The sequence below is a fragment of the Branchiostoma belcheri genome, unplaced genomic scaffold (assembly GCF_001625305.1).
Source record: "Branchiostoma belcheri isolate BF01 breed outbred unplaced genomic scaffold, Haploidv18h27 scaffold40, whole genome shotgun sequence".
NCBI lineage: Eukaryota > Metazoa > Chordata > Leptocardii > Amphioxiformes > Branchiostomatidae > Branchiostoma > Branchiostoma belcheri.
This window is the reverse complement of record NW_017804021.1, coordinates 1,100,725-1,114,332: the sequence shown is the minus strand read 5'-3', so window position 1 is coordinate 1,114,332 and position 13,608 is coordinate 1,100,725. Positions and strand designations below refer to the sequence as shown.

General features: G+C 41.2%; 2 protein-coding genes across 2 annotated transcripts in view; one reads left to right on the top strand and one right to left on the bottom strand.

Annotated features, from left to right (window-relative positions):
* The first annotated feature begins 1,285 nt into the window (after positions 1 to 1,285).
* LOC109477604 (ras-related protein Rab-9B-like) lies at positions 1,286 to 9,697 on the top strand. Its single transcript, XM_019778946.1, has 2 exons — positions 1,286 to 1,419; positions 5,885 to 9,697. The coding sequence occupies exon 2, from the start codon at positions 5,913 to 5,915 to the stop codon at positions 6,507 to 6,509; it is 597 nt and encodes a 198-aa protein (XP_019634505.1). The 5' UTR covers positions 1,286 to 1,419; positions 5,885 to 5,912; the 3' UTR covers positions 6,510 to 9,697.
* Positions 7,133 to 13,608, bottom strand: part of LOC109477481 (uncharacterized aarF domain-containing protein kinase 2-like) — a 12,764-nt gene continuing 6,288 nt past the window's right edge. Inside the window, exon 11 of the mRNA XM_019778764.1 lies at positions 7,133 to 7,177. Coding sequence (XP_019634323.1) covers positions 7,133 to 7,177 — 45 coding nt within the window. The remainder of the gene's footprint in view (positions 7,178 to 13,608) is intronic.

Here is a 13,608-nt window from a genome sequence, read left to right as displayed (position 1 = left end):
GCGGCGGCATATTTACTGGCGTCGCTCACAGAAAAAAATAACGCCGACGCCCAACAAGACTGCGAAGGAGGCTATGCCAAGTCGGTGGAATCAAAAAGTCTGAAGAGTAAGCCCCCTGTGAATAAAAAAAAAACAACTTTAAATGGAGTCTGTCTTTCAAGTTGTGCTGGTCTGGTACTCGCACAAAACTTACTTTAAATGAATAATAAACTGTTGGATATACCAATTACTAAGTACCTAACACCAGTTCGGTAGAACAAGAAGAAGAAATAGTCATGCCTTCAGGTACCAGAGTTCTCAACCGAGGATTGGGGTGTTCAAAAATGCGTTTTTTCCTTGAGATATTGTAGAATTCACTCTCACCATGTACAGTAGGGGCATCATCACTAGATAGCTTTTAGATGCTAAAGGTGCAAGTAAAGTTGCTGTGCTACGCCGACGGGCGGTTATACAGAAGGAATTGGGGTAATGCTCTAGCTTGACGGATAGGTGAGATATAATTGCAGAGGAAAAAATGTTGTGTTTCCGGTTTCCGTCCTAAAAACAGAGGGTTGGTGTAGGTAGGGGTTCTCTTTCCTTATGTTTAGGTCAATGACCCGGACCAGTCGACTGTCGACAGTATGGTAAGTGGTGAAGTAGTAGACAGCACCAGTTTGTTTGAGAGTGGATTCAGCACCAAGGACAGGTATGTGTTTGTTTGAGTTTGGATGGTGTTCAGCACCAGGCACAGCTATGTTTGCTTGAAGGTGAATGGTGTTCAGTACCAAGGACAGGTGTGTTTGCTTGAGTGATGACAACACGACAGGACAGGTATTTCCTTGGTAAGTGGTTGAAATAGGAAGTTAATGTTGATTTGAATTTTCCATATTTCCCATGTCCATATCAACTTATAAATAAAGACTACACACCTGGTTTTAATCGTTATTGAATTTCAATTGTTGAGGAAAGGATGACAAAGTGTAAAATATGTTGGTCATGAAGGCTGTGTCTGGCATTTCCAAACCTTGTAAAATAGTACACCTCCAGCTCTTTTTCCCTACGCCAGTAAACACACCGTTCATTAATGACATCTGGCGGAACATATGAAAAGTGCAGGATGTTGTTCGTGATAACGGTGCAGGGGTCAATGTCATCGTCACAGAAATTGCAAGGTTTCTGTCGGTACACAACCGTCTCATAGAAGGTGTTGGTACGTATCTATATGCGTTTTTATTCGTTCTTGCAAAGATGAGGTCAGATGCGTGTGAGGACGGTGTGTGACCTAGTAGGCGCACCCCGTCATGCCTTAGTGACGGAAGTCATGTGACATACCGAGGTGCCAGCTACGTGTTGGAGGGGACGAACTGCTTGGTCCGCTGCTGCCCTACAGAAGTTGTAGGGTGAAAAAGGCTGTCGTAATGAAGAATACTTCAAGTTAACGTAAGTCTGAAGAGCTAACGTTACGTGTCTTCCGTGTAGGAAGTGTTGACAGGGCAGAAGAGTCCTAGGTAGACCGCCTCTCCAGGTACAAGACAGGTGTAACTGTGGGAGGGCAGGTCATGGTACGTCTTGTCTAAAACCACTAAGTTTTGTATCATAATTTCAGTGCAGGTTTTGTCATGGATTGACCATAAAAACGATTCTAAAAACCGTCGTCCTTCTCGTACGTAAGTTGATTTATGAGATACCTTGAGGATACCTTGAGGATGGATTGGTGGCTGGAGGCGTCGCCTGTTGTGCCACCCTCTTGTCATTCCAGGTACTTCCTTTCCTCCCAACACATGGTCCAACCTTGACTTGAAGGCATTTACAGACTCTGCCTCTACAACAACCTCTGACAAGGAGTTCCACTTGTTTACTGTCCTGACACTAAGGGAATTTCGCCTAACTGTGGACTTGGCCAGGGGCACAGCCAACTTGTAACAGTGGCCTCTAGTTACTTGCTGGTTTCCAAGGTGGAAGAAAAGCTCGGGATCTACTCTCTCCTTCCCTGTGAGAAACTTGTAGACCTGTATCATATCTCCCCTGTCTCTTCTAAACTTGAGTGATGGAAGCTTCAGCTTCTTAAGCCTCTCACTATATGGGAGTGTTCTAAGTGAAGGCACCAACTTGGTGGCCCTATGCTGCACCTTCTCCACTAGCTTCTGATCCCCCTTGAAGTGTGGACCCCAGACTGTGTTAGCATACTCCAGGTGTGGCCTCACCATGGACTTGTACAGCAGCGGCACAGTTACTTCGTCCAGGTTAGAGAATGTTCTCTTGACTAGACCAAGCACTTGATTGGCCTTCTGGGTTGCCTCAGCAGTGTTTACATGGAAACTTAAATGCTCGTCCACTTGCACCCCCAAGTCCTTTTCCACTTCAGTGTGTTGCAATACTTGCCCCCCCAGACGGTAGTCGGCTCTCTGATTCCCTCTCCCAAGGTGTAGAACTTTGCACTTCCCTGCATTAAAAGGTAGTTTGCCACACTGCTGACCAGGTTCTCTACTGCTTGAAGGTCATGCTGTAGGGAATCCTGGTCATCCTGCGAGCAAATGGGCCTGTAGATCTTGCTGTCATCAGCAAAGATTTTCACTGAGCTGCTCACAACGTCAGGAAGGTCATTGATGAAAATCACGAACAAGGTGGGTCCGAGAACGCTCCCCTGGGGGATACCACTGCCAACGTCTCGCCACGTGGACTGCACTCCGTTTATCACCACCCGCTGTTTCCTGGCCTTGAGGAAGCTCCTCATCCACATGAGGATGTTCCCCCTCACCCCATACGCTTGGAGTTTCACCAACAACCTCTCATGAGGGACTGAGTCGAAAGCTTTTTTAAAGTCCAAGTAGACACTGTCCACGGGTTCCCCCCTCTCTAGGTACTGTGACCAGTCATTCATGACCACGAGTAACTGCGTAGTACATGACCTTCTCGGGACAAAGCCGTGCTGGGAGTCTGTGAGTAGACTGTTATCCATGAGGTGTTTAACCAGTGCATCCCTAATGATGGACTCCAGTACTTTAACTACAACAGAAGTCAGACTCACGGGCCTGTAGTTCCCCGGCTCTTGTCTGCTGCCCTTCTTGTGAATGGGGGTTATATGCGCCACTTTCCAGTCCTCTGGCAGTAGACCACTGTCCAATGATTTCCTGAAAATGACTGCTAAAGGGTATGCCAGGACTTGTGCTAGTTCCTTGAGGAGCCTAGGGTGTAGACCATCTGGTCCTGCTGACTTTGTCGGATTTAACTCAGTTAACTTCCCTCCCACAGTCTCTTCATTTATGTCCAGCCCTTCCAACATGGAGTTTACTACTCTCGCCGGCATACTAGGGATGTTAACAGTGTCCTCATTTGTGAAGACACTGGCAAAGAAGTCGTTAAGAACCTCTGTCTTATCCTGTTCCAATAAGGCCATAGACCCATCAGGTTTAACTAGACTACCAATCTTCGGCCTTGTACTGAGGCGAGACTTGGCATACTTCCAAAATGCTTTGGGGTTGTTTTTGAGGTCCTTGACCAGTCTATGCTCATAATCTTTACATAACTGTCTTGTTAGACTCCTAAGGTCATTCCTGATGCTTGCAAACTTTCTAAAATCGCCAAGACTACCCGAAGCTTTCCATCTAGACCATGCTCTTTTTTCCTCTTTACTAACAACATTGCATGCTTGCTCATGTAAAGTTTGTTTGGTTTCTGGACTGCTTTAGCCATTGGGATGCATTCATCAGTGACCCCTTCAAGGATCTCACAGAACTTCGCCCATGCTTCGGGTACTTCCAAATGATTCAGCTCAGCGTCCCAGTCAGTAGCCCCAAGGTCTTCCCTTGCCTTCTGATAGTTACCCTTGTTGTAGTTGCGTCTTGCTACTGTAACAGGTGTGGCGTCTGCCCCACAGTTGATGTCAAACAACAAACAACAGTGATCCCCCTTTCCCAGACCAGGTTGGTACTTCACTTCTCCGACTGTGAGTTCTTCATTTGTAATTACCAAGTCCAGTACGGATGGAGTTTGATTCACCCGGTAACGAGTAGGCTCGCATACATGTTGAGTTAAGAAATTATCATCCAAGCAGTCGAGAAGGAGTTGACAGTGATGGCTGGAGCCTGCTGTTGCTAACCTGGACTTCCAGTCTATTTCTCTCAGGTTACAGTCCCCCATAACCACTATGTGCTCGGCTCTCTCACTATACACTGTGGATAGAAGTTCACATAGTTTGGTTGTACTAGCTACCGGATCTGAGGACGGGCTACGGTACACACATCCCACTATAAGAGTGTCTTTCTTCCCCGTTTCACATTTCAGAAACAAATGTTCTTGAAACCCAACGTCGTTGTAATCCAGTTGCTGCACATTTAAGTTAAGTGACTTCCGAACAAAAATGGTGATTCCCCTTGTACCGCTCCTACCAAGGTTGCTCTCGTCGGGGTCAAAGTTCAGGAAGGCCTCATAGCCTTCCATGTCCAACGTGCACATTCTTAGTGGGTTCACCTGCGCCTTGGGGATAACCTCGGTCAGGACGATCAGATCCACCGGATCGCTAGCAATCCTGAACCTCAGTTCTTCTCTCTTGTTTGGAAATTGATCTGTATTGGTGTATAAGACCTTTAGCGTACCAGTTCTACCCCCTACCGAGTCTCTTCCCTCATGTGTGTACTTTGACCTGTCCTCGTTGCTTTGTCAGAAATGCTGCTTGTCTCTTTCCCCCATGTGACTACATTGACTTTGACGTCTTACTTCTCTCTGCTGGCGACTAATTTCTCTCTCCCTTCTTGTTAAATCCGGTGCTATGAATATGTTAGAAAAGTTACTGCTGTGATTAAGACATTTGGCCTCCTTTAACAGATGGTATCTGTCCGATGTGTCAGTGAGGGTTACTAGCAGAAGTCGATTCTTGTCAGGGAGACGTTTGCCTAGCCTGGTTGTCTTCTTAATACCAATGTTTTCCAGCCCAAGCTCACTGGCCACACTGCGTGTGAATTCTATGTCATGGCTAGCTTTACCCTGCTGATCTAAACCCGTATGCTCAGGTACGTTGTGGAGAATCACATTACTCTTTCTACGAGATAAAACATTAATATCGCTGTCCAGCGTAATAAAATTCTAAAGACCTGTGGGAGGGGGGCACTGTACTGTGGACGTTTCGTAGCCGAAATTCAATCTGATTCTATCAGTTATAACGGACTACAAAGAACAGGTACCTCTCGGTACAAGGTGTAGATGTCAACTATCTTGTGAAGGCAAGCAATGAAATTCAAGGTGTCTCCTGTAAAGGTGCAATCTACCTCGTACGTTCGTAAGGCCTATGGGGATTTTTATGACCCCAAGATCACTCACTTCGACGTGGTAAAAAGTAGTAGGGTGCACTTCACAAACACACAAAACCAATGTTTAGGTACAAACTACAAAATATCAAAACAAAATGTTCGGTTGGCACGCACACCACTAGTGTTGCCTTTTGTGCATTTGCCACCCACTTTGAAATGGCAACCTGTGGAGGTCAAAAGAACTGCAGTCAAAAGCCAGTTATGTAATATGGCACATTGTGTGCCCCAACTGGAAAATCCTAACAATCCAAATCATACAGTCTCAAACCCGACACATTCCTATACCACACAGTACAATTTACTGTGCACCTGGCTGACGCTTACATGAGACTTCGAATTCTACCCGTTATATATATATTGTTCGTTCTATTTCGTATAACCCATCATACCACCCCGGGGTCCTGCTTTAATACTGTGTTCTTGACTGTGCCCTTGATGTTAAATGGCTGAAACTTTTTTGAAGTCCTCAGGCACCATAATTGATTATATACCACCTTAAAGACTATACGTTAGTATAACACAGCCTTGGCTCTGTCTATATAATGTCTAGTGCTAGTTTAGGGAAAATAATGTTATTTTCCTCATGTTTGTACATGTAGGTGAGCACAGCTAGACGCTTATGAAAAGATGTCCAAGTCTACTCTACTAAAGGTGGTACTACTGGGGGATGGTGGGGTCGGGAAAAGCTCGCTCATGAACAGATTCGTCACTGACAAATTCGACAGTCAGTCCTTTCACACGATCGGCGTAGAATTTCTAAATAAAGACATCGTGGTGGATGGAGAGAGTTTTACGCTCCAGATATGGGACACCGCGGGCCAGGAGAGGTTCAAGAGTTTGAGAACGCCGTTCTATCGTGGCGCGGATTGCTGCTTGCTTACCTTCGCACTGAATGATGTACAGAGCTTCAAGAACCTGGGGATGTGGAAGAAGGAGTTTCTTTACTACGCGGACGTGCGCGACCCGGACAACTTCCCGTTTGTCGTGCTGGGGAACAAGTGCGACATGACGGACCGCGAGGTCAGCACGGAACAGGCGGAGGCGTGGTGCGGGGAGAACGGGGACTTGCCGCTGTACGAGACGAGCGCGAAGGACGCTATCAACGTGGACACGGCGTTCACGGCGGCCGTGCGGCGGCTGGTGAGGCTGGAGGAGAGAGTGGAGGCAGGTTACGGGAACACGGTGGACCTGAACGCACAGGCCAAACAGTCATCCTGCTGCTGAGTACTGACCTGTAGCCCAGAGAGGAACAGGAATAGACCAGTTCACAATCCCACAGACTAGAAAACCTGCTTACATCACTGGGTATAATGACTACATCATTTCTGCCAAGATTCAAATGGACTTTGCATTAAAGGGGCACTAAGAAACATTTTTTGCACCAAAAATTGACCTATTTTCATTGAAAGAAAACCTTCATGTGATGTGATGTGTCAATGTCATTTACTTCCACTTCTCAACATATTTGTGCAATTTTCTCCAATTTCTGGCATTCACGATTGACGCTAAAACAGCCCTCACAAGGCGCACTCATTTTGTGGTACCACCACAAAATACCAGAATGTAAACAAACATGTCAAACTGCTGTGTTTCCAGCTTTTAAATACTTGTTGAAATGTTCACTTTTGGCACCTCCAGTTACTGAATCACACTCATTTGCAATGGAGTATGGTTGATTCAACTTACATTCTTACATGTACTTCAATTTGTTTGATTGTTACATAATGCTGCTTTAACATGGAAAACATTTAAGTCCATCAAAGACATTTGGATGTTGGCAGAATCGGTGCAATCATCCCTCGTGACACAAGCAGCTTTTCTAGTCTACAGAATTGTGAACTCATCTATTAACTGAAGTAGATGTACATTCCCCTTTCTAGTCTTACACCATCCTATATGAAGAGGGCACATGAGGACACTGAACAACAACACTTTAGAAATCTGTCTAGCTTTACACCCAATTCTAGTGTCCAATGGCACGCATGGTTTTGATGAAAAAAAGATCATAATAAAATGATGTGATATACTATATGGTTGTACAATTATGCTGAAAACATTTATGTTCTCAACAATAATGTTTTGTTGACATAGTGCCAATTTGAGGTACATGTACCTTTACGTTTTAACCATTGCCAGGTAGCCAATGATGTTTTGCCACACAATCGTAATAACTTGCTTGTGCAAGTGGGTAAAAAATCCAATTTGAATCTGGAACCTATGCCAGAAATTGACAGCACTTTCAACAATTTCTTATCCTGTTCCTCTATTGTTGGTACAAATCACCTATACCATTTTACAAAACCAAAACAGATTTCTCAAGACTACTGCATATCTGGAAGTGCATAGTTTCATAGATTCAACTGCCAATAATATGCTTGGAGATTAGTACATATGATACTGTGGTAGCACGTTGGCAGAACGCACTGTGCCTGCACAAAACCCGCAATTATGTTTTTCATAGCACTTTGGCAGGACGTTTCATTTAAGGTCATCCAATGTATTTGCATATTTAGCTTTAAGGATGACATCCCGACATCCTGTATGTCCATAGTTTCCAGATGTTGTGTCAGAAAATATATCATCTGCAACGGGCAAAATTCTGATGCAAAGTTGACAAAACATCTAACAGAAGCCATGAAAAAAAAAATCTGGGTGTCACGTAGGTGCAGTACGTTCTACTGCTGTGTTTGCTATGGTTATTATATATTTCATAATCAGGGCTCGAAATTTACATGCACAGAAAAATTTTGGCTGCAGAACATGTAGTACAAGGTGACTAAAACCCAGCTAAAACCTACATCTAGATACATGTACAAACCTTGCTCAATTTACTGCAATACAATAAAGGTTTAACTATTTTCTGACAAATGTCAAGATTATATGCTTTATACTGGTGTATGATAGTACTAGCTAAACCCTTATTTATATAATCCTGCACAAATATCTAGGTGAACTGGTGCTCTAACATTTGAAAATTAGGCACACAGCTCCAATTTTGAGCGTACAAAAGTGCAGACATTGTTTGGACCCAGTATTTTGAGCCCTGATATTGCATGTTCCTAAATGGAGACAAATTTTCAGCTAAAGAGTAGCTTTCTTTGTACATGTGGTTAGTAAAGAGCAGAGGTGAACAAGTTTGTTAACAAGTTACAAAATAGTATGGTTCTAGCATTATCTTGGAGTGCAAAAGTCTTGCCCATTTTAACGCTATGGAAACATGAGCTTTTGTTGTTAACATTACAAAACTCTAGGTACCGGTATTCTACATGGAAATAATTATGATATGATAACAAAATTTGCACAATGTACCTGTATTAGTGATTCCTGTATTTGTCAGGTTTGGTAGCAAATTGGCAGAACATACTGCGCCTGTGCAAAACCCATAATATATTTTGCATGTAATACCTACATGTAGCAAAACATCTCATTTAAGGTCGTATTTGCCTATGACAGGGATGACATCCTGTCTAGTTTTCAAACGTTGTGTCAGAAAAGATACCGTTTGCAATGGGCAAAATTTTGATGCAACATTGACCAAACACCCAAGGACATCCTGAGTTTGCACAGGTGCAGGACGCTCTGCCGACATATTAGGTTTGGTTGGTATGGTAGTTTTAAACAGCCCATATTGCTACCTTTTCTGTCAGATAGATTGTTAAGAGTTTTCTGTAAACATCTCTAGCTATAGGCTGTGACTGTTCTGTACCACCATGCAATAATATACACAGGAGAAGCACCAACAGTCTTGCAGTAACAGAAATCAGAATCTTTACATGAAAGGGGATGGACCATTCATATAATGAGGCGTAAGAAAATGCCCCAAAATGGCAAAACTACAATTATTGATGTGTTGTGTTTTGAATGTGAGATCTATATAATATTATATTAACAACAGTGTTTGTAGATTTTGTTCAAAAACAAAACCTTATATGATGTACATGTATACAGTGTATGTACAAGCACATTAACATATCACCCTCCCCCTCATATTAAGAATGTGACATTCTCTGTATTTTTCAAGCAGAACCTGAAGTACTTAAAAATTGTTCCTATACAATTGTACAGTACATGTATGATTATGAACTTGCCGAACCTTAAGCATGCTCAGATCATGAGGAAAATTGTAAGAAATTTATTTTACAAAGAGTTCACGGTTTTGTTCAGTAGTTTACTGAGAATGTTTGTATAATTGTGTGAAATTTGAAACTAATGTCAAGATATGATTATGACCTGTGATTGGAAATGTGGCCTTGATTGAAACATTGTACTGATCGACTACTAGACTAATTGATGTGAAATATTCTTACTGAAGCTTGTTTTGAAAATTGTAGCAGACATTACTTGAATGTGCTGGTATTTATTGGCACAAAATCTACACACATAAATACAATAAACTAAGTCATAAAAGACTTTGGAATGGAATGTCATTATACTTGTTATCATGTGTGCAACAGGTTTTTATTTACAGGGATATTTACAGTATTGTGGTTACCATGCCATAAACCTCTTGGCAATTGTAGATGGGGCAGAAAGTCCACAGAACATACATGTACATGTACTGCACCTGTGCGAAACCCATAGTGTCGTGTGGATGGCACTTTGCAGAATGTCTCGTTTAAGGTCGTATTCACCTTTTAAGAATGATGTCTCGTCTATTATTTTGCAAATGTTGTGTCTGAAAAGATATCTGCAACAGCCTACAGGCAAGATTCTGATGCAATGTTGGCCAGAATTTTACCCATTGCAGCTAGCAATAGTCTGTTATTAAAGTGAATTCAGCTTCTCTCCTCACTTCTCTGTGATAGGCCGAAATGTAGGAATCAGCGTGGCTTTCTGAGGCAAGTACTAGTAGAATTACCCACCACCCCTCCTTTGACCTTTGACCAACCAAAGTCTGCCCCAAGGTCATAGGTGACCTGATAAGTAGGGCAGGGTTGAGTGGTTGTTTAAGAAGTGTGCTCATCATGTGATGTGTGACTCAGGGCTCGAAATACTATATAGGTGCACAATGCACTTTTGAGTACCCCCAAATTCGAGCTATATATGGTCATTTTTTTAGTGTGTGCACATACATATTTGTGGAGGGTTACGTATGTAAAGGTACTATGATAATCATGGTATTGTTCACTAGTGTACATTATTAAAAACATTAGAGGACACTGACAGTCATCACTCATCTTCAACAAGAGAATGTCAGGAAAAATAATAAAATCTGTTGTATTCAACTTGTTTCAAATTTTGAAGCTATATAATTATATAGAATTTCAGATAAAAGCTCTGAAGAGCAGTAATAAGGTTTTGCTGACATTCTACTTTTTATGTTTTATTATTTTTTTGAGCACCTATATATTTTTTGGTTAGTTACACAATGTCATATTCACAGAAATGAATTTCAAGCCCTAAGACCTCAGCTGTGTCAAACCCACTTGCACAACAAGGGTGAACTTTGTACCAGGGTTTATAGTGATGGCAGGAAGTTAGGATTGGCTACTCATCAGAACTGTTGCCCTGAAGAAGGTGACAGTCACTCACTAAAATGTTGGATGTGAAAACCTCAAGTTCTTGAATAAAGAACATTCTTATAGTCTCTTTCCAACCTGATTAAATTATTCACGGTTCATGTTGAACAGTTCTGGTATGAGTGAAATGACCAGTCAACAATATGAGGGAGAGACATCATCATGTATTTGGCACCTACAGTAAAAATGTACACACAGTAACATGGTAACAAGTGTCACAAGTCCTGTATACTGCTAGAGTCAGCACCAAAAAGTAAGACTTTTGAGCACCACAGATCTAAACAAACTTAAACTGCAACATATCATCTGAGCTGAAGTCATATTATCCTACTTTTATAATGATCAGATTCAGAATAAATTTTAACCATGTCGTTAACATCTAGTTATTCAAAAACGTCAACATTATCTTCAAATCTTCTTGGTCAATATTACATGTACAATGGTACAACGTATACTGCTGCAAAAAGCTTTTCTTTCCAGTATGAAATAGCTTGCTACTTGAAGTTCTAGTGTCAATCTTTGAGACACGTATCTGGGATTTCTGATGTAGGTTGGCACAATTAACTATTAAATGTTCGTCAATAAGGTTTTTAAAAATTCTTTTATGGTTTTAGAGTCTTGTGTAAACTTTATTTTAATTTTTTGTCTTAAACATATTTAACTGATAAAAAAATGATCTGTGCATGAGACATCTGCTTGTTCAAACAAAAAACTCAGTAGAAAAGTTAACATACATGTACAATGGAATTAAATTATGTACACTGTATACACGGTCAGTCTTGTGCAATATAAGAACAATGGCGTCCAGAATCAAAACAACTGAGTCAGCAGCCTATGTATCAGTGATTAATCTGAATTATTTCTTTGAAAGTAATATTCAAATGCGCATACTGTTTCTAACTGCAATTATATAACATTTACATCATGAGAAACCTGTTATCCTTGGTGATAACAAACATACAATGTATGGCACAATACGGTATTGTCTAAACCAGGAAAGCTCTGTTTTTTGCTAAGCTTTCTAAAATGCAACATTGTAGTATTTTACGTCAAACTGGTAGAACAAGAAGGACTGTGGCACCACTATGAGAAGCATGATGTTTCAAAAATAAACATATATGAGCATAAAAAGCAACTTTTCTCTAGAATGTATATGCATGTACATGGCTTCTTGCTGTCTAATGTAAGTTTTGTTTTATCAAGATGCACTCATAGAGTATAAACTAAGGTCTTTCACAGCAAAGTTGACAAATTCATCATTACATAGACAGAATGTACTGCACTGAGTTAAACCTGTCCTAACACTTCAGCAGAACGTCTTGCGCATATTGTCTGCGACGTGCAAAATTCTGATGCTACGTTGACCAAACATCCAAAAAAACCATGAAAATTTGGGTTTTGTGCAGGTACAGTGCATTCTACCATCATACTGTATAAAGTCAAGCATTTCAAATTTTACATTCACCAAAAGAAAAAGTCAACTTTAAGTGTAATGCTCTCAGAAAACTTCATTTTTTTGACAATAATGTATGTTTGATTCAAAACATTTGTACTGCTGTAAACATCTTCCTTGCAAATACAAAGTTTTTTTCTTTCAATTTCCCACTGATTGTAAAATATCAGTCCTAGTCTTTCCTTTGTCCAATCAAAAGTCTGCATTTGAACATTAATCAAAGACAGCTCCTTATGATTAATAATAAGGCCACATCAGTTTAGTGGTTATTAGATGTTAAAAATATGCTTAAAAGCACCCAATGCAATTTCAGGGCAGTAAACCTGGATTTTCAAAGTCAAGTTTCTTGTCACTTTTTTATTGTAGTAAGTTGAATCAATCCTATCCCATAGCATATGATATCTGTGAGGCAAAAATGCAATGTTGCTGACGGAAAATGGTTGAAACTTGCTTGTCTCATACTCTGGCTTCTAGGCATTTATTGGTGGCAGGCTTTTAGCTAGGATTTTTTTGTTGGGTGTTCATTTTTTTTATTGTATGCTATGCCCAGTGAAGACACGCGGTGCGCAAGCTTTTTAAGGTGGCTTTTTTTAAATTCATAATGCTCTCAAACACTACTTTCTGCATTTTGAGGAATTTTTTTCTTCAGTAAACCATCACTTTTGTATTCATAGTGAGGCTGAAGGAAGGCATGTGTGTGTGGCAAGGGTTGGGAGTGGAAAAAATAGGGCGTCTTTAGGGTGTCCTACCAAAAAGTAGGGCGTCCAATTTCTTATTATTTTCAGTACAGGGCGTCCAAAAGACACCCTGGACACCCCCTAGCTAAAAGCCTGATTGGTGGTACTTATTGGGGTTATTTCAAATGCTTCAAGTATGGAATGATTTGGTTTGGTTTGGTTTATTTAGATCCACAAATGATGACGAAAATGTGCTAAGAAATGGCAGTAAATGTGCTAAGAAATGGCAGTAAATGTCAATATTAAACAGTATTTAATTATCAAGAATATTTTTGTATTGCTGCCCTAAAATTGCAATGGATGCCTTTGACTGTAAAAAACAAATTCAAAAACAAAACCAGTGGAACGGATTCATGCCTTGTTGCACCCAGTTTTATGGAGTTTTCCTCCCTGCCCCTCTACTTTTGTAACATTGCTGTGTTTCCAACTTAGATCTAAAATGTCTGAGAACTAAAGAAAGAAATGGTGTGGCCTAACACATGTACAGATTCTGTGTCCTTCCTGATTAACACCCCCACAGATCAAATGGTCAGTACCCGTTTGTACCCAGTAGAATAGGTTTAGCAGCTTCCAAGATGTCCAGGGTTGGGGTCCAGGGTCCTGCCCCACGTCCC